The sequence below is a fragment of the Felis catus genome, chromosome A1, assembly GCF_018350175.1.
Source record: "Felis catus isolate Fca126 chromosome A1, F.catus_Fca126_mat1.0, whole genome shotgun sequence".
Lineage (NCBI taxonomy): Eukaryota > Metazoa > Chordata > Mammalia > Carnivora > Felidae > Felis > Felis catus.
Genome location: NC_058368.1, coordinates 116,767,198 through 116,789,020, shown reverse-complemented (window position 1 = coordinate 116,789,020; position 21,823 = coordinate 116,767,198). Strand labels below are relative to the sequence as shown.

The 21,823-nt window shown below is 37.8% G+C and overlaps 2 protein-coding genes across 6 annotated transcripts in view; both read right to left on the bottom strand.

Moving 5' to 3' along the window:
• Window positions 1-21,823, bottom strand: part of LOC101098920 (protocadherin alpha-C2) — a 176,141-nt gene that overhangs the window by 73,183 nt on the left and 81,135 nt on the right. Inside the window, exon 1 of one of the 5 annotated variants that reach the window (XM_023255943.2) lies at window positions 13,958-17,212. The exons of the other annotated variants lie outside the window; for them this stretch is intronic. Coding sequence (XP_023111711.1) covers window positions 13,958-16,390 — 2,433 coding nt within the window. The 5' untranslated portion in view covers window positions 16,391-17,212. Of the gene's footprint in view, window positions 1-13,957; window positions 17,213-21,823 lie in introns of those variants that run through there. 5 annotated transcript variants of the gene reach the window in all.
• Window positions 1-21,823, bottom strand: part of LOC101099699 (protocadherin alpha-6) — a 134,975-nt gene that overhangs the window by 37,734 nt on the left and 75,418 nt on the right.

Sequence of the window (21,823 nt, the reverse complement as noted above, 5' to 3'; positions counted from 1 at the left end):
GCTCTGAGCTGTCAGCACAGGGCCCAACGTGGGGCTTGAACCCACAAACTGTGAGATCATGACCTGAGCCAAAGTCAGACACTTACCCAACTGAGCCACCCAGGCGCCCCTCAACCTTTCTTTATCCTTCTAATAAAGGTATGTCTCTGATAAATGACATATGGTTGTTTAATTTCTAACCAGTATGACCATCTTCATTAATTGGAATGTTTAGCCTGTTTACATTTAATGTAACTACTGATATGCTTCAATTTAAATCTGTCATTTTACCACTTTTTTTTTTAATCCCATCTGTTCTTATTTGTCTTTTTCCCCCTTTCTGGCCTTTTCATAGATTAATTAAGTATATTTTTATCCTATTATGACCCCATTAATAACTTTCTGGTCTCATATTCTTTTAATATTTTATTATTATTTTTTTAATTTTTTTAACGTTTATTTACTTTTGAGACAGAGAGAGACAGGGCATGAACGGGGGAAGGTCAGAGAGAGAGAGGGAGACACAGAATCTGAAATAGGCTCCAGGCTCTGAGCTGTCAGCACAGAGCCCGACGCGGGGCTCGAACTCACGAACCGCGAGATCATGACCTGCGCCGAAGTCGGACGCTTAACCGACTGAGCCACCCAGGCGCCCCAATTCTTTTAATATTTTAAATGGATTAACCTAGAAGATATAAATGCATCCTTGACTTCTGGAATGATATAATGGCCTTAGATTCTTTTAATTCTATTAAATTTCAATTCTATTAAATCCATTAATTCTATTTACCTTTCTCTAGATATAAGAACACATTATTGTTCTCCTATACTTGAATTCGTTTTATATTTTAAATCCTACTATATTTTAGTTTTGTTATATTCAGTAAATATTTACCTCTATTGCTTCCTTCTTTGTTCCCTCCCTCCCTTCATTCCCTTCCTTCCTATATTTCTCATGCTTCTACTTAGAAATATTTTATGTATACCTAAAGAAATTACTATTTACCTCAGTGAAGATCTGCTTAAGATATATTTCCTCAGTTTGGGTTCATTCGAAAATATTTTCATTTACTTTCCTTTTTGAAGAATATTTTTTGCTGAGCATAAAATTCTAAGTTTGCAGATGTTTTCTTTAAGCCCTTTTAAAGATGTCATTTCATTGTCTTCTGGCTTCCAATTTTTTTTTTTTTTTGAGAGTTCAGTCGTCAGTCTTACTATTGCTCATTTAAAGGTAATAAGTCTTAAAAATATAAAATAAAATAAAGGTAATAAGTCTTAGAGTACCTGGGTGGCTCATTCAGTTAAGTGTCCAACTTCAGCTCAGGTCATGATCTCTCAGATCATAGGTTTGAGCCCAGCAATGGGCTCTGTGCTGACATCTCAGAGCCAGTAGTTGGCTTTGGATTCTGTGTCTCCCTCTCTCTCTGCCCCTCCCCTGCTCACATTCTCTCTCTCTCTCTCTCTCTCTCTCTCTCTCTCTCTCTCTCTCTCAAAAATAAATAAACATTAAAAAAATAAAAAATAAAGGTAGTGAGTCTTTTATTTTCTGGCTGTCAAAAAAAATATTAAAAAAACTAATAAAATCAATACAGCTATGGCATACTTTATTTCAAAAAAAAGAAAGCAAAAATACAAAATGAGAAATGTAAAAAAAAACAACCATTATGGTTCTTACTACATTAAAATAATGAGAAATATAATGAATAGCTTTAAGCCTATATATTACATTATAAATGCACAAATTTATTGAAAAAAAACAATTTGCAAAACTATACAACTAGAAGTTTAAAATTTGTATAGTTTTAAACCTACTGCAGATACTGAATTTGTAATTAAAAACATTTTCATGAAAATAACTCTAATCTAATAAGGCTTAATTCTGAATTCTCCCAAATATTTATGGGAGAAAAAAATGATTTAAACAAACTTTCCAAAGAATTGAAAAAGAGGTAAAACTTCTCCACTTACTATAAGAGGCCAGCATAACCTTGATACCAAACCCTGACAAAAAGATTAGAAGAATGGAAAATTACAAACCAATTTCTATCATAAACACAGATTTTTTAAATTCTAAGCAAAATATTGGGAAACGAAATCCAGTGATATAAAGAAGGATAATATATCACAACCAACCAGGGTTTATTCCAAGAATGTAATATTGGTTTATCATTAATAAATCAACCAATATAATTCATGATTTGAATAAAATAAAAGGATATCATATGATCACTTAAACAGAAAAATATATGATAAATTTAATATCCATTCATAATTTTTTAAAAATCCCTTAGTTAAATTACAAAGGGAAGGAAGCTTCCTTAACCTGACAAAAGACCTCTGGAACAAAACGTATCTCATATTAAATATAAAAAACTTTCTGTCTGAGACAGGATTAAGACAAGACTATTATCACTTCAATTCAGCAATGCCACCAAACCATAAAACAAGGAAACAATATGATTAGAAAGTTAAAACATAAATAAATAAAACTAAGAGTATTGGAAATGGCAAACAGTGTCTATAGAAAATATAAAATAATATAAAAATGTGACATTTCAAAATAAAATTTAGCAAGGACCCTGGATATAAACGTAATACAAAAATTAGTTTTATATCTATATACCTGCAACAAAAACAATTATAAAATGAAATTTTTTAAATGCCATTTAAAATTATATCAAAATATCAAATATTTAATGAAGTTGTACAAAAATATCTCTATATACACACATAAACATGTATAAACAGTGAGAAAAAAATAAATAGAAAGATATATCATGTTAGTAGACCAGATGTTTATGTACATATTATCATTGTGTTAATAAATCCCTTATTTTTTACACAGTAAATAAAAATCCAAGTAAAAGTTTGTCAAAATGGGAATATGCCTCATAGTTTCTACAGATTCAATGTAACACCAATTAAAATATGAGCAGAGTTTTCTGGGGTAGAAATTAACACGATGATTCACAATTTACGTAGAAATGCAAAGGGCCGAAAATAACTAAATTAATCAGGAGGCAAAAGAACAAGCTAGAAAAACTTACACAATTGTATATCAGTGCGTATCAACACAGAATGGTATCGGCACAAGAATATAGGACTACACCACTAAAACAGAATGAAAGTCTAGAAATAGGTCCAACTATACAGTCATTTGGTTTATGACAAAGGCGGCACTACAGAATAGCAAGAAAAGTATGGTCTTTTTATTAAGTGGTGCTGTGTATGTAGAAAATTCAGCTGGATTTTTACATGGAAAAAAATTAATCTCAGCTCTAACATTACACCATACACAAAAATACAACTTCAGATGGATTAAGATTCTTAATGTGCATGTTAAAACAAGAAAGCTGCTGGAACTATGGCAACCACTAATCAAATATGGCTATTTAAACTGAAGCTCAAATTAAATTTAGGAACATTAAAAATTCAGTCCCACAGTTTCACTAGCCACATTTCAAGTGCTCAGTAGTCATATGTCCTATATGTGCAGATATAGAAAATTTCCAACATACAGAAAGTCCCATTGGACAGCAATGTTCTAGAAGATAATATAGGAACATATCTTCATGACCTTGAAGTAGGCTACATTTTCGTTAAAAGGATAGAAAGAGTACCAAGTAAAAAAGAAAATGCATTAGATTTCGTTAGATCTCATTAAAATTAGGAGTTCCTGTTAATCAAAAGACATCATTAAGAAACATAGAGTAGCTCTATATACTCCTATGGAGTGATCGCAAGTTTATATATCTATCTATATCTATATATAGATGTATATATCTATCTATATCTATAGATAGATATATCTATCTATATCTATATCTATATCTATATCTATATCTATATCTATATCTATATCTATATCTATATCTATATCTATATCTCTATATATCTATATCTATATCTCATCTATATACATGTTTATTTTTGAGAGAGAAAGAAGGAGTGGGGAAGGGGCAGAGACAGAGGGAGAGACAGAATCCCAAGCAGTTTCTGCTCTGCACTATCATCTCAGAGCATCATGCAGGCTCAAAACCACAAGATCATGACATGAACAGAAGTCAAACACTTAACCGACTGAGCCACCCAGGCGCCCCACAAGTATATGTTTTTCAGTGAATAAACCAAAGTGGAGAAGAGTATGTTTTCGTATGTTATAATTTATCCTAAAAAGATATACACACATACACATTTGCTTATATTTTTATATATAATATATATATATATATTTAAAATATATATACGTTTATATGTATAAATACATATAAATGTGTCTATATATAATATATATACACTTATATATGCATTTAAAAAGGAATAATAAAAGGATAAATCATAAAATTTGATTACCTATAACAAGAAAATAAGACTTGGGCACCTGGGTGGCTCAGTTGGTTGAGCGTCCGACTTCAGCTCAGGTCATGATCTCATGGCTTGTGGGTTCGAGCCCCGCGTTGGGCTCTGTACTGACAGCTCTGGGCCTGGAACCTGCTTCAGATTCTGTCTCCTTCTCTCTCTGCCCCTCCCCCACTTGTGCTCTGTCTCTCTCTGTCTCTCAAAAATAAATAAACGTAAAAATGATTTTTTTTTTAAAAAGAAGACAGACTAGAGTGGAGGAACAGGCATAGTAAATACTAGACTTCTCTAAATATACTTTCTTTTATGAATTTTAGAACCATTGTAACATTTCACATAGCTATAAAAGAAAATGAAATTTTAAAAAACAAGCCTGAGTTTTTAAAAGTTTTTTTTTAATTCTAGTTAGTTAACATACAGTGTAATATTACTTTCAGGCCTAAATTTGAAAGTAACTCAAAACAAATGAACCTAACTCTGTATGTGTTTGGCAGCTTACCTACACAGAGATGAACTACTCCAAGATATTTTAAATGTTTATTTATTTTGAGAGAGAAAATGCATGCGAGGAAGGGGCAGAAAGAGAGAGAGAGAGAGAAAATCTCAGAGAGAGAGCAAATCTCATGCTGTCAGCACAGAGCCAGACTCGGAACTTGATCTCACAAACGGTGAGATCATGACCTGAGCTGAAATCAAGAGCTGGATGTTTAACCAAATGAGCCACTCAGGCACCCGCTAAAATACTTTTTTTTTTTTAAGTTTATTTTTTATTTATTTTTGAGAGAGAGAGAGAGAGTAAGAGGGAGAGGGAAAGCATGGGAGAGGGAGACAGAATCCCGAGCATGTTCTGCACTGTCAACACAGAGCACAATGTGGGGCTCAATCCTATGACCCTGGGATCATGACCTGAGCCAAAACCAAGAGTCCCACGCCCGACAAACTGAGCCACCCAGGTGCCCCCCGATCCCAAAACTTTAAAACACAATAATTTATATGTGCCTAGTGGGACATACCCTCCAAGTGAAAATAATGACAAAAATATTAAACTGATACTGTAATCATATTGTTGGTTTAGTGCTGGTATTGTTTTCTGTTTTTTGAGTAGTGTGGGGTAACAAATGAGTAATTATGTTGATATAAATGAAAACTGGGATTTTTATTGTGGAAGAAAGGAGACACAAATGTAAAATTGATGGAATTAAGTAAAAGCCTTAGAGTGATGAATTGGAATTAGACAGATTAGTATAAACTTGTGATGCCTTGGGGCACCTGGGTGGCTCAGTAGGTTAAGCGTCTGGCTTCGGCTCTCGTCATGATCTCCCGGTTTGTGGGTTTGTGAGTTCGAGCCCTGCGTCAGGCTCTGTGCTGACAGCTCGGAGCCTGGAGCCTGCTTCAGATTCTGTGTCTCCCTCTCTCTCTGCTCCTCCCCCACTCACGCTCCATCTCTGTCTCTTAATAATAAATAAACATTAAAAAAATTTAAAAAAAAACTTGTTATGCCTTTTATATTTTTTTAAAAAATGGACATCCCTTAGCTCAGTAACTAAAAGTACCTAAAACACTGACTCAACACTGTAGCAATAAGCACACCTGTTGTCAAGATTCTATCTCTAAATATCACCACGCACAAAAAATACTGAAGGATCCTTGACAAATGCTTAATTCCAGGTCTGAGACAAGAAGTTTACAAGATGAACCTGGGTATCTGTAATACCAAACAGCAGACATTCTCTTCAAAATGAATGAAAAAGCCATCCAATTTTCCCAACAGCATTTGTTGAAGAGACTTGTCTTTTTCCCATTGTATATTCTTGCCTCCTTTGTCATAGATTAATTTATCATATAAGCATGGGCTTATTTCTGAGCTCTCTATTCTGTTCCATTAATCTGTGTGTCTATTTTTGTGCCAGTACTACATACTGTTTTGATTGCTACAGCTTTGTAGTATATCTTGCAATCCGGGATTGGGACACTAGCAGCTTTGTTCTTCTTTATTGATGAGTCTGGCTAAAGGTTTATCAATTTTGTCTATCTTTTCAAAGGTCCAGCTTCTGGTTTCATTGATTTTTTTTTTCTACAATAAAGATAGAAACTGAACCACTTTCTTAACTATACACAAAAATAAACTCAAAATGAATTAAAGACCTAAATGTGAGACCTGAAAGCATAAAATTCCTATAAGAAAACATAGGCAGTAAGCACTTTGACATCAGCTCTACAAACATTTTTTTAGATGTATCGCCTCAGGCAAGGAAAAAAAAAGCAAAAAGAAACTACTGGGACTATACCAAAACAAAAAGCTTTTGCACAGCAAAGGAAACCATCAACAAAATGACAAGGCAACCTACTAAATGGGAGAAGACAGCTGCAAATGACATAGTCAATAAGGGGTTAATATCCAAAATACATAAACAACTCATACAACTCAACACCCCACAATAATAATTTGATTTAAAATGGGCAGAGGGGGAGTGCCTGGCTGGCTCAGTCAAGGGAGCATACAATTCTTGATCTTGGGGTTGTGAGTTCAAGTCCCACGTTGGGTGTAAAAATAAATAAACTTAAAATAAAAATAAAGTAAATAAATAAACCAATAAATAAAAATGAGCAGAGGACCTTAATAGACATTTTCCCAAAGATACAAATGACCAACAGACACATGAAAAAGATGTTCAACATCACTGATCATCAGGGAAATTACAAATCAAAATTACAATGAGATATCACCTTATACCTGTCAGAATAGATAGAATTAAAAGACAAGAAATAACAAGTGTTAGTAAGGATGTGGAGAGAAAAGAATCCATGTGCACTGCTACTGGGAATGAAAATAAGTGCAGCCACTATGGAAAACAGTATGGAAGGTTCTCAAAAAATTAAAAATATAAATATCATATGGGGCACCTAGGTGGCTCAGTCAGTTAAGCTTCGACTTCTGCTCAGGTCATAATCTTGCATCCGGCTCTGTGCTAACAGCTCAGAGCCTGGAGCTTGCTTTAGATTATGTGTCTCCATCTCTTTCTGCCCCTCCCACTCATGTGCTCTCTCTCTCTCTCTCTGTCAAAAATAAATAAACATTTAAAAAATTTTAAATAAATAAATAAATAAATAAATAAATAAATAAATAAATAAATATTGTATGATCCAGTAATTCTACTACTGGGAATTTACCCCAAGAAAATGAAAGCACTGCAGCACTTGGGCTCATCAGTTAAGCATCTGGCTCTTGATTTCGGCTAAGGTGATAGTCATGATATCGAGCCCTGCGTTGGGCTCCACGCTGATAGTGTGGAGCCTTCTTGATATTGTCTCTCTCCCTCTCTCTTTGCCCTTCTCCTGCTTGCATGCACGTGCTCTCTCTCAAAATAAATAAACTTAAAAAAAAAGAAAATGAAAACACTAATTCAAAAAGATATATGCAACCCTATGTTTATTGCAGCATTATTTACAATTCTTTGCAATAGCCAGGATATGGAAGCAACCCAAATAACCATCTATAGATAAACAGATAAAGATGTCATATATACTCAGCCATAAAAAAGAATGACATCTTGCCATTTGCAACAGCATGGATGGACCTGGAGGTATAATGTTAAGTGAAATAAGTAAAAGAAAGACAAATAACATATGATTTCACTCATATGTGGAATTTAAGAAACAAAAGAAATGAACAAAGGGAAAAAGAGACAAACAAAAAACCAGCCTCTTAAATAAAGAAAACAAACTGGTGGTTTCCGAAGGGGAAGTGGATGGAGAGATGGGTGAAATAGATAATGAGGATTAAGAGGTGTATATTTCCAGTAAGAAAATAAATAAGTCATGGAGATGAAAAGTATAGCATAGGGAATATAGTCATTAAGATGGTAGCAACATTGGTGACAGATGGGGACTACACTTATCATGATGAGCACTGAGTAAGATATAGAATTGTGGAGTCATTATGTTATACACCTGAAATTAACATAATACTGTATGTTAATTGTACTTCTATAAAAAAATGTTTTTTAAGATCATAAGAGGACACTATAAACAACTTCATACCAAAATTTGAAAGCTTAGATGACATTAACATATTTTTGGAAAAGACAGTTCATAAAAAAAAAGCAAGAAGAGTAAAAATATAAATAATTCTATTACTAATGGAAAAATTTAATTTCATGACTTAAAACTTCCCCACAAAGAAAACTAAGGCACGGAGAATATCGCTAGTGAATTCTACTAAATATTTAAGAAAGAAATATCACCAATCTTAATAAACATGTTCAAAGAATATAAAAGAGGAGAGAGAAAAAATACTTTGAACCTGTTTAATAGGGCCAGCATAACCTTGACATCAAATCCTTATAAGAAAGGAAAATGACAAGCCTATCTTGAGTGGTAAGTATAGATGCAAAACCCCATTATGAAGATGTCTTAACTGGTTGTTTTTATTTTGTATGAACATCATTTTGAGACTAAACAAAACAGCTGTAATCTTTGCTTAAAGATTCTAAAGAATAAGCATAATGTGCATGAATTCAGAGAATACATTTCTGAGGGTGTGCCATTACACTTCTGCTATGAAAACAGTATATATGTAGATGGCAACCAGATGGTTCTAGAACAGCCAAGATTTGGGGATGTGACAGAAAAGTTTTTTTTCTCTTTCTCTGAAGCACAGGAGAGAGAATATGTGATTGCATATTCATTCCCAGATTGAAAGACAAGTTCCAGATGAATATATAATGACCTTCTGTGTTTATAGCTTGAGAAGGAAATTGTTATCCTAATTCTCTTCTTTTTCATAAGCGCAGAATAAAAGAGACATGTACCTTATTTATATCCTAAACCATTCTCATCTTGTCAGTTAAAATTGGGAAAAAAGTAAGTAACTACTTTTATGATTTAGTTGTTGTTTTTAAGAATAATCTTTACCAATAAACTCCTTACTTCCCTTAATACTTCAGTCAGAACCCTAGGCTGTGATCCACATTCACTTGACATTCTTCCAAATGTTAATTATTTCTGATATTCCTATTATCCCCATTTGAGAAATGTAAAAGTCTCTTTAAGACTTAATCCATCTTCACTCCAACCCAGCAAAACATATTTAGTCTCTGGAATATAATTGTTTCCCTCTAACTGTAAATATTTAAGGCAACACACATTAATAGATCTTAACATTATCAGACATGTTGTTAAAATTTCCCCATTGATACATTTCCCAGGCATTGCTTTTTCCTACTGTTTCCTCAAGTTATTAAGCTCTTTTCCTTCCCTTTTACTAGTTTGAGGTTTCTCTATTATACAATAAATTCTATTGTACTGTCTACATAGTTTTTTTAATCCAAATGTATTTCATATGCTCTGCAAGCTTCCTTAGTTACAGCACTCTAAAGATTTTCTAAGTCAATTATCAGTTTAAAAGTCAAAATAGATATGAGGAAATATCTAATCAACCTATGGTAAAGTCTGCTAATGGCATATATTTTAATAAATAAAAACACCTAGAATGTCAAAAACATCCTACCATTCTGTAAACAAATGACACTGCACAGGAGAAATATTGTATACCCTACATATACATCCTGGCAATGGACAAACTGCTTCAGTTACAGAAGAACAATACACTAACATAACACTGATATGTTCACTATAATTTTCATGTGGAATATTTAATAAAGTCAGTTGTTCACTGTTGTAAGTTTTTTGCTACATTAATATTTATTATCTAAAAAATTTGCCAATGCAATGAATTTTAAATGATAGGCAGAAATGTACATCTCCGAGGTAACATGTTGGATACCAACCTAAAAAAAATTAAAGGGCCCATCACAAATCTTACAAAAAACTAACATGAAACACATGTTGTCTACTTGTTGCATAGTACATCAATTTTGTTTTTATCTATAAAGTATTATTAATACAAGAAATAAAGATAAAAATGTTTTCCTGAATTTCCTAAACTGACAGATTTTAGTACTGTAAAATATGTTAATACACACTGTAAACTAAAACAAGACAGAAGGACTCAGTATTTAGAGAGTATAATGCTAAGCTAAATAAGTCAGTAAAGACAGATATGAAATAATTTCACGCACATGTGGAATTTAAGAAACAAAACAAATGAGCAAAGGAAAAACACAGAGACAGAGAGGGAGACAGAAACCAAGAAACAGACTTTCAACTATAGAGCACAAACTGATGATTACCAGAGGGAGGTGGGTGGGGGGATGGTCAAATAGGTGATGGGGATTAAGGAGTGCACTTGTCATCATGAGTAATGGATGATGTATGGAATTGTTAAGTCATTATATTGTACACTTGAAACTAATATAACACTGTGTTAACTACACTGGAATTAAAATAAAAACAAGTAAAAAAGAAGGGCTTAGTATTTGAAAAAAAAATAAATATATATACATCGAGATTCCTTTTTTTAATAACATTTTTTTTTAACATTTATTCATTTTTGAGAGACAGAGTGTGAACACGACAGGGGCAGAGAGAGAGGGAGACACAGAATTCAAAGCAGGCTCCAGGCTCTAAGCTGTCAGCACAGAACCCGACGCAGGGCTCCAACCCACAAACCATGAGATCATGACCTGAGCTGAAGTTAGACACAACTGATTGAAACACCCAGGCGCCCCTAAACAAGATTCTTTATGACTCAGGCACACAGTTAAAATTATTATGAAATTGTACTCTTTTTGAAGGATTTTTGTTTTATAAAATCAAGCAGTAAATATTTTATTTCTAGAATTCTGTAGTCGGTATTACGGCATTCAGCAAACACTATGACAAGCATTCTGTTCTAAAGAATCAAAATTGGATCAATATGCAATTGGATAGGAAGAAGTCAATAATAAAATGCCTGGGTGAATTACAAATACTCCAGCTTTCTAGAAGTTATTTTATTCATGTTCTTATACATCATACTTTCTTTATATATAAGGAAATATCTAGTACACAAAAATTATTAGCAGGCAATGGACTACCTATAACTTGAAATATCAACATTGATGGAAAAAGATTGTGCAGGTAGACAAATGGGATGGCACAGTATTCCTGCATGTATGAACAGTCTATCTTTGTTACTGTCACTCATATAAGTTTAAAAATTCAGTGGCAAGGGATATTTTCCTCTGTTACTAGCTATATTCCTCCTTTTAAATAATTTTCCAACTTCCAGATCCATTTCTTTCAAGTCTCCTCAAAATGTGTTTCTCAAACAGTACCTGACTGCCAAACATTCAGATTCCCAAACTTCAGTATTCTCATCTCTGTTATAGAAAGCAGTGAAATAAAATAAATGATACATTTTCTTGATAGGAAGAGAGTTTATACATTGTTTTGATACCTGAAATATTAACATTACAATGCACCAATTTTCTGTCTTAAAATTAACTACATTTTCATTTGTATTTGCTGCAACTTTCACAGTATAAACATGTGTGTCCCTACTAATCACTTTGTCATCTATAGGAACTGTGATCATATTTAGTGTCAGACACAGTATTGAGGTTTTTCTAGGACCAGAAAATCCCACTGTTAATGTTGTTTCACTACTATATATGAGGAAGAAAATAATCATTGAAATAATATATTTGAAAGAGATCTTTAAACTGCTAAATATATATACACATAAAGTGGAAAAGTAAGTTAAATCTTTGTTGAACTCTTCCATCTACATTAACACCCAATTCATCCATTCACAAATGTATTTATTCTTTCATTCAGCAAGCACTTATGCCATGTGAAACATAAAATATGCAAAATTATAATGCATATAAATCTATTTTATTTTCAGTTAACATCATCATTTGAAGGAGAATAACTAACTTATAACCTACTTTTCCCCTATTACCTGGAATCATAAAACAAGGAATCCTCCATTCCCTTCCCTAATTTCTGCATACCTCCTTCCCTTTTATCAATGATCTCTATGAAAAATCAGAAAGTAATACTGTAAAATTGATGAAGACTGTCCTCACTCTATTTGATAAGTTTTTGAAATGCAAAGGGCCACTATGGATGAATTTAAGTATTTGAATAATTTAACTTTTATTAGATGCATTACTTTCAAATATAGCATTTACTTATTTTAAAGTATATTGGCTTCTTGCTTCCGATTCTGTCTCCCTCTCTCTCTGCCCCTCCCCCATTCATGCTCTGTCTCTCTCTGTCTCAAAAATAAATAAACATTAAAAAAAATTAAAAAAAATAAAGTATATTGGCTTCTAAAATAATAAGAAAATTAAATCCAAGTTGAATGGACTTTGAATGGCAAGTGCACCTTGAATACACAAATGTTTCTGACACAACAATTATTCCTCTTTCAAACAATAAGTAATAAATGGCATTGTTGAATCACTATATTGTACATCTGAAATGAATATGACACTGTATATTAATTACACTGGAATTAAAATTTTAAAAACAATTACTACTCTTTCTTCTTTGTGAAATATATCAATAAAATGTAAAATAAAAGGTTGTCAAGTCCTATACCCAATAGGTATAGGACCTATATTATTTTAGACCTATTATTTTAGGACCTATATTATTATTTTCTATCAGTACAAACAGGTATTCTGAGACATGCTTATAATTTCCATATACTTAGAAACACTGTGTGGAGCTATCATTAGCTATGTTTCAGAGTGCCATTCTCAAAAAAGACTACTATGCAAAAATGGCATTTATTTAAAAAGCATGACCTAGAAAATATGTTGCCATTTTATTAAATGGTGTATCATTCAGGATCTAATTCAAATGCCATCTCTACCACAATTCCTCTTCTGATTTCCTCCTCCTCCCTTCCCAGATGTTCTCTCACAGTCTCTCTCTCCCTTTGAACATCCATTGCAATTTATTTTTACATTTTTTAGGTTATCATTGTCAAATCATGTATTGTAATGGTTTGGGCAAATGCCTCATCTTCCATGATACTATGCTTATGTAATGTAAAGACTCTTGCATATTTTTCATTCCCATTTTTGGTATCAGAATGCCTTACCCATATCTGGGACACCTGGGTGGCTCAGTCCATTAAGGGTCTGTCTCTGACTCTTGATCTCGGCTCAAGTCATGATCTCATGGTTTGTGAGATTGAGCTGCACGTCAGGCTCTCTGCGGACAGCACCAAGCTTGCTTGGGATTCTCTCTCTCCCTCTGCCTCTCTCTCTCTCAAAATAAATAAATAAACTTTTTTTAAAAATGCCTTACACATCTGTTGCTCAAAATGTTTTTTTTTTAATGAAGGGGTTTATGCTTTAAATAATTCCTTGAATAAATTCATAAAAGGAATTAAAGACATCCCCAGTCATTTATTTCCTGTACCAGAAACTTTGGTGCCTTATTTCTAATTTTAGTCCTGTACACTAGATTACTTTTATTGTTCTTTAATAGGCTTAAATTTCTTACCCTTGTTTCTCAGAAATAAACTATAAACTCCTTGAGGCCAACGACAGTCTTTTAATACTTTTATACTCCCAGAATTCTTAGCATGGGGGTGCTAAGCAGGAGTGTTCAATTCAATGGATTAAATGTTGCTAAAGGCTCATCTAAGAAGCATTTCAGAACATAGCTAGCAGCCATCTCCTGGGCAAGGGAATCAAATCCCTCAAGATTTGCTTACCATGGCATTGACATTTACGTGATCCCCTTTCCTATTCCGAATGTGAATGCAGGATATTGGCAAATTCAGTCCTACCCCAGTAGCCAGATTTCTCAGGTCAGCAGCACTGTATTCCCCACGCAACAGCAAACTGTTATTATCAGAACCAAGTCCTAGAGAGGCCCGATAGAGATAGGTCTGAGAAAGTCTCTCAACTGTAGTGACATCTATCGTGGCTGATGTCATACAAGGATTTGAAGCCATCTTCCTCCCTTGCCTCAGCTCTTCTGAAGAGCGACAGCAGCTTTGAGAACAACAAGCTGGGCTCTGGTTCACCTTGATGCACACAAAGAAAAGTAAGCACCCCAGAAATAAAAAGGAAATAGAGGCCAGGGCAATTACTAAATACAGGTTCTGGGTGGAAAGGTGGCCTCCTCTTTCCCAGGTATCTTCAAAGTCTGGAAGGACCTGAGGGGCAAAGTTGCTCAACAGTATACCTAATGTGACAGAAGAGGAAAGTGAGGGGTCTCCATGGTCTCGAACCACTACCACCACCCTCTGTTTAACTGCATCAGTGGGAAGAATGAAGCGGGCAGTACGAAGTTCTCCCATATTGGCTGAAATTCTGAAGAGGCTAGAGTCAGAAGCCTGAAAAATATGGTAGGAAAGCCAAGCATTAGAGCCACTGTCTGCATCCTCTGCTACCACTTTTGTGACCAAGTGTCCAGTTCTGGCAGAGCGAGGCACAATTTCCACTGGAACAGAGCCATTTCTGGGCAAGGGAAACAGGATGACTGGAGCATTGTCGTTCCTATCTACCACAAATAAGTTCACAGTCAGTGCTGCACTTCTGGGAGGAATGCCACCATCCCGGGCTTCCACTTGGAAGTGAAACCCCCTGAGTTGCTCAAAGTCAAAGGAAATTTTGGCAGTGATAGCCCCACTGGATGATTCTACTGCCACCAAGCTAGAGGCTGTCTGCCTTTCAGAGATAATATCCAACAGCTCATAGAAGACAAGGCCATTTTCCCCTAGGTCCGGATCCTGGGCAAAAACACGGCCTAAAGAGGCCCCAGGATCATTGTTTTCAGCCACAAAAAGTTCCTGTTGTGGTTGAGCAAAATTTGGTGAATTGTCGTTCACATCAGCAACAGACACAGTCACTGTCCTGCGGGTGCTCAGTGGGGGTGAGCCACCATCTGAGGCAGTAATCAGGACATGGTATTCGCTGACCTGCTCCCGGTCCAGCGGCCCATCAGTCAGCAAGCTGTAGTAGTTGTCAAAAGAAGCCTTCAGCTTAAAAGGGCCTCCACTGGACATGCTACAAAAGACCTTACCATTGGGACCGAGGTCCTCGTCCCTTAGACTGAAGAGAGCAATCACTGTGCCAGGGGCTGCGTCCTCAGAAACTGAACTGGATAGAGTCAGGAGGTTCACCTCAGGGGCATGATCATTCACATCAGTCACTTCCACCAGCAGTTTGACAGTACTAGCTAGACCGAAGGTACCCTCATCCCTCGCCTCAATGTATGCTTCCAACAACGTTTCAGGTAGACCGAGTGAAGCAGCTACCCGCACTTCCCCATTTCTAGGGTGCACGTGAAAGTAGTGTCGCAGCTCCACCAGCGTGCTATTGCTTAAGGAGTACCGGATTTCCCCATTGGAGCCTTCATCCGGGTCGGAGGCCTGAACTCGTAATAACAAAGTCCCGTTCGGGGCAGTCTCTGGTACCTTGGCACGGTATACTGTGCGCTCAAATACAGGCGCATTGTCGTTTGTGTCCACCACTATGATGGTAACTTGTGCTTCTCCGGAGCGCGCGGGCTGCCCTCCATCCTTAGCGGTGAGCAGTAGCTGGTGGGTGGCACGCTGCTCCCGATCCAGCGCTTTCTCTAATACCAACTCCGGGTATTCACTGCCGTCGACTCGCGACCCCATGATCAAGCGAAAGTGCTGGCTGGGGCTCAGGGTGTAGGTCAGGACACCGTTGCTTCCCTCGTCCGCATCTAGGGCATTAGGAAGAGTAAAGCGGGCTCCAGGCAACAGGAACTCGGGGATGTGCAGCTGCACGTCGCCGGCAGGGAAGACAGGAGAGTTGTCGTTGATGTCCACGACGTGAACTCGCATCTTGTGTAGCTCCAGCGGGTCCTCGAGCACCAGCTCATAGGTCAAGACGCAGGCAGCTTTAGTCCCGCACAGCCGTTCGCGGTCTGCCGGCTCTCGGACCACCAAGCTACCGCTGGCCAGATCCACCCCGAAGTAGGGCTCGCGGAGGCTGGAAAGTAAGCGAAAGTTCCGCAAGCGTAGAGCGGCCGCTGACAGCCCCAAGTCCGCGGAAACATTACCTACAGCTACGCTCCGCACGGTCTCCTCCAACACTGAGTATTCCAGCTGTCTGGCGGCAGAGCAGCAGGAGACCCACAGACATAGAACCGCCACCCTCCAGCCCACCATCCTCCTCCCTCTTGGCGTCCCCGCTCCACCAGCAGTGACCCAGAACCATGCTCCGGACTCCCGGAGAGCGCGAACTGTGGTAAAGAGCAAGAGCCGGCCGCCCGCCGAAGCGGACTCGAGGTGCACAGACCGCCGACGTTCTGCCTCTTGAATATACTGGAATTGCCCCGGGCTGACGGGCTGGAAGCTAAACTCTCGGGACTGGAGGCTTGGCAGCCGTCTGGGAAAGCGGAGCTGGTCGGTGCAGAGGAGCGCAGCGCCGCCTAGGGGTGCAGAGACGAGGTAAACTACTCAGGCTAGGGAGGGGCCATCTCCATGCCCTTCGAGCTGGGCTCTCTCCACAAAGTCCCGGCAGCCGGCGGGGGGCGGGGCACAGCGGGGAAGATGCCGTGAGAAATTAACACATCTTCCTTTGAACCCTGTTTCTAAGGAAAACGCCCTAAGAAGGCCTCCGTCTTAACTTCCACAACCTCTGACTGAAGACTGCTCGTAATTGAGGCTGAGCTCGTTTGGGCTTCTCGCTCCACTGTTTCACAGGGGAGCGTCCAGTTCCGGGCGCTCGGACCCACGGAACCCCTCCAGTGCCGGCGAAGAGATCGGAACTCCCAGAGAAATCGCGGGGCGGAGGCGGCGAGAGGTGGAATCGCGACCCTGAATGACCACGCCTTCGAAGCTTAAGGAAACCGGAAGCCCCAAGCTAAGGGCTGAAGCATTACATTCTAGATTCCTAGCCTCTCCACTGAGGGTTAAAGTCTCTGTGCACCTTCTTATATATGGGAAGCCAAGATTTCAACAGAGGCGACCAGTGAGGAACAAATTGGGTAATAGGGTCTTCCCCAAGCTTCCCTCCCACCCCCCATCCCCGGCTCTAGCTTTTCGAGACACCCAGGTGGGCGAGCGCCAGGCTTATGGTTCGTTCCGCTTTTTTGTGGGTCAGCAATTTCCCTTTCCTCAGGAGCCCCTACTTGCTTTACAAGCGGCCCTTGACGCTCTGGATGAGACAGGTTAGAAACCAGTCAGTACAAGCCCCTGAAACTCAGAAAAACTGACACTCCTCCCCAATGGGACGTGTGAAGTGGAAGTGGAAGAAAGTTACTGAGATGCTCTCCAGAGTGTAACCAGAAAACTACTGTGTAAATTTATTCTCTGTAAATATTTAGAAAACAGCATTGAGGCAGGGTAGGAACTAACTGCCCATATGTTGTCCAACTTCGTTTTTAAGCCGGTATTCTGAAGGGAAATTGGGACATTGGTCTGTCCTTGTAAAAACACCTCCGAGCTACAAGAAGTTATCTCCAAATTTGGCCTTGCGCCCAACAACCCGCGGCTTTCCCTGAGGGGGAGGCGAACTGAAAAAGAGTGACTTCAATGACTATTAAACACTAAATTCCTTAAACTTCTTTTAATGTAATTGCAACGTCGAAAGCCCCAGGAACCAAAATTTGAAAGACAAAAGCTAGATACTGATCAAGAATTAAAGCTTTCAGGGCACTGTATTTTCTGTTCAGAAAACTGCCTACAAGTGTTGATAATCACTGAAGCTGAAGGCTGGATACATGGGAGCTAATTACACAATTCTCTTTACTGTATGTTTGAATACACTGTTATAATAGTTTTTAAAACTGATGATTAAAATGGGGGTGGGGGAGGTAAGCTGTTCCAGCATTCTGGTTTTAAGACTGAAAGTGGGATTGGTAAATTCATTATGCCACTAAGAACCAATCACCTCCCCAGAACAATACAAACCCAGCCCTTATCTCTTCCAGGAAAGCAGAGTAAGCGCAACATAAGGCAATTTAAATAGTAAATGCCCTTGACTAATTTGTCTTTCTGAGATAAGGAACCAAGAAAATCATTGACACCAAGTCTTGGATAAAATTAAAGCAGGAAATATGTCAGCCCAGTGAAATGTTTAGGTAGAGACATAAATATAGCCATCACTGGGGATCTTCATTAAGATGTGAAATAACCCATAAAAATTAAATTTATTCACCAAATTTCAGAACCAAAACTAATTATCTACTTCAAATGCCAGAGATTAAAATTTGCATTTCCTCGCTTTCATTTAATGCTGCTAACTGCTTTGGGGTGAAAGATTATACTTTTCACTTTTCCAATAGCAGATGATGAAATACATCTGGAGAGATATACTCAACTTTTGGAATGCCCCTGATTTTAAGACCTACAATCAAGTTCCCAGTTAGACTGGATTTAGGATTTCTGAGCTCTTTCTAGGAGGACAGTGTGTGGGGGTGTAGATTAGCAAGTGGGGAAAAGGAAAAACTCATACTGAAAATCAACCTGGAAAATGCTGACAAAAACTCTTCCCCCTTCACACCCCTCTCACACTTTTGGCTTCCCCTTTCCCCCATTTCTCTGTCCAAACTGCCTCTAATGATTATTTTCAAAAGATTTAATTTCTGTAAAGAATAAATGAATAGCGCTCACCTAGTAGGATTTGTCCCAACATCAGCCTCCCTATCTTTAGGCATAACTGGGATTTGTGCGAAAGCATTATTTAGGAGATACTTGGGATATTCGAAAACCCCAAAGATGAGGAAGTCACAAGTTCTTCCTTTTGTATAAGATGACTTGTTGAACATTAAATCATAAATTAACAAAATTTCTCCTTAGCAGAAACTTTCAAATATTTCATTTTGCCCTTTTATGCCATTTTCCATAGTTTCCCCTAATTCAGGTATTTTCAAGTTTTAATTACGTGCAAGTATAACTTTAAGTGGACTCAATACAAAAACAGTCTTGATTTCTGCTTGGATTCTATTGCCAAAACAATTATTATAAAGCTCTCCCAACCAAACTTGGCCTTAAACTAATTAACTTCAAATTTTTATTTAATAAATAAATTTTGAAATAAATTCAAAAGATTTCTAGCCATAATGCATAAGCTCCTATTAGAGATCTTGCAGCCAAATAGGAAAAAAGTAAATTTGACATACACCAAAGAGTATGTCAGCAAAAGTGATGAAGGATAGAAGCAGAAATGCTCACCTTTAGTCCCGAAGGCTGACCTACAGCCTGCATAGTTTTTAAAAATATTTTTATTTGTTTATGAGAGTGAGAACCAGAGTGTGAGCAGGGGAGGAGCAGGGTGAAAGGGAAACACAGAATCCCAAGCAGGCTCCAGGCTTCACGAGCTGTCAGCACAGAGCCTGACACAGGGCTCGAACTCATGAACTGCAAGATCATGACCTGAGCCAAAGTCGGAAGCTTAACCAACTGAGCCACCCAGGTGCCATGCTTGCATAGGTTTAATAAGGATTAAATATGTGCTGGTTGCTACATCCTTAAAAAGGGTCTCATGACTGCCTGTATATCTCACCCATAGTTAATATCAAACTGAATGATAAACACCAGAGAAATCTTGTGAAAGCAGTTTTATGAGTAGAAATTCAAAGAAATATTTGTGATACTTCCTACATGTTCCCTCCACCTTGAGCACTAAGCATATAACTACAAGCTTCATACAGCAGAAAGTGCAGCTTTTTCTGCACATGGGTCCTGTCCTATGCTACTTAAATAAACTATGTTGCACCATATAACATCTCAAGAAATTCTTGGCCATTGTTCTCGACAACCCCACAACAAAAGGATATGTATGATTTTAAACCAGATTTTCTTTTTTAAAGAATTGTTTTAATGTTTACCTTTGAGAGAAAAAGACAAAGCACAAATGGGGGAGGGGGAGAGGGAGAGGGAGAGAGAGAGAGAGAGAGAGAGAGAGAGAGAGAGAGAGAGAGAGAATGGAAGCAGGCTCCAGGCTCTGAGCTGTCAGCACAGAGCCTGACGCAGGGCTTGAACACTAACTGTGAGATCATGACCTGAGCCAAAGTTGGACACTTAACCAAGTAAGCTACCCAGGGTGCCCCTAAACCAGATTTTTTCTTAGTGCTTAAGATTATTCCTTGGGAACATGTTATGTGCAAGAAACTAAAAGACAGGACATCAACAGCATCACATCAAGCACATTTTCATCCTGTAAAGCTTAATGAAGTGTCCAAATCAAGTCTAGCAGAGTAGGACTTCTTTGAGAGTAGAGATCTGTATCACTCAAATTTTGTGTCTTTAGTATCTAGCTGGGTTCTGGGCACACAAATTAAATGGCTAAAGCACTCTCAATATACAACAACCTATGTCATCCTTTTTTCTTTTTTTACTTACATCCTTACCAATAACACATTACTACAGAATTTCTTTCTCAATTTTCTGTTGCCAAGGAACCAGTTTTTCACATAATACATTACATAATACCATATAAAGTATCTTGGACCTTTCTTTTGTGAATCCTCACTCTAACTCTATGTTGTGTTTACTTACTACTTAATGATTATGTAATCATTTTCCAAAAATTACCTTTTTCTAAAAATTGTTTTCTATTTCATCTTCAAAGTATAGCCCTCAGAACCTAAAGTCATACTCCAGGTTGGTCATATCTTATCCAAAAAGAGGATATCTGGCCCTTTTAATGCAGGCTGGCTGAGTCCAAGGACCCAGAGGGAGTCCCACAGGACCAGTGAAGAGGGTCGTTGGCTTCTCCCAGAATGGAAATAAATCTTCCTGGATGGAAACGCAAACCGAGAGGAAGGGAGAGCAGAGTTTACTGAAGACAGAGCAGAGGCAGAAAGAGAGTCTGGGAGACTCAGAAAGGAAAGGAGAGACAGAGGCTTGTCTTTGCTTGGGGCTTGGGGTTTTTGTTGAGGATGGTGGTCTGGTATATGTGTCCCCTCAGACATCCAAGAATTGGTCAAAACGATGAGTTTTTAGACGTCCTCCATAAGTCACTGAGGCCCTTGAGTCAGTGGTCTTAGAAAACATTCATGACAACCTCACCTAGTCATTCCTTAGATGTTAATCTGTTGTGCTGGAAGACTCCAAAGAAATCATGAACTCCTTGACCTTTACAAGGAGGACGTACATTAAGACATGTGTAAGAATAGATCTAGAAAGGGAAACTGAAGGGACCCCATGAAAAAACTGCCTTTCTTGCTCCTTTTCCTGCTTCAGTTCTTGCTAGGACCTAGGCCCCTACCTTCCTTCTGAGTTTCTCAGACTCTCTGTCTGAATCTGCTCTCTCTCTGTATCTTCAATAAACTCTGCTCTCACTTCCTTTTGGTTCATGTTTGATTTCCATCCTGGGAAAAGCCAAGGACCCCCTTTGCTGGTCCTGTGGGACCCCCTCTGGCTCCTTGAACCCAGCCAGCCTGCATCACTTTTTTTTTTTTTGAGAGAGAGGGAAAGAGAGAGAGAATGAAAATGGTAAAGGGAGAGAGAGAGAGAATTGGAGCATCGGGCTCTTTCTCACAACCCCAAGATCATGACCCAAGTGCAGCCAAAACCAAGAGTCAGAAACTTAACCGACTGAGTCACCCAGGTACCCCTGCATCACTTTCAAACAAAATACTATAAATCAAGGAA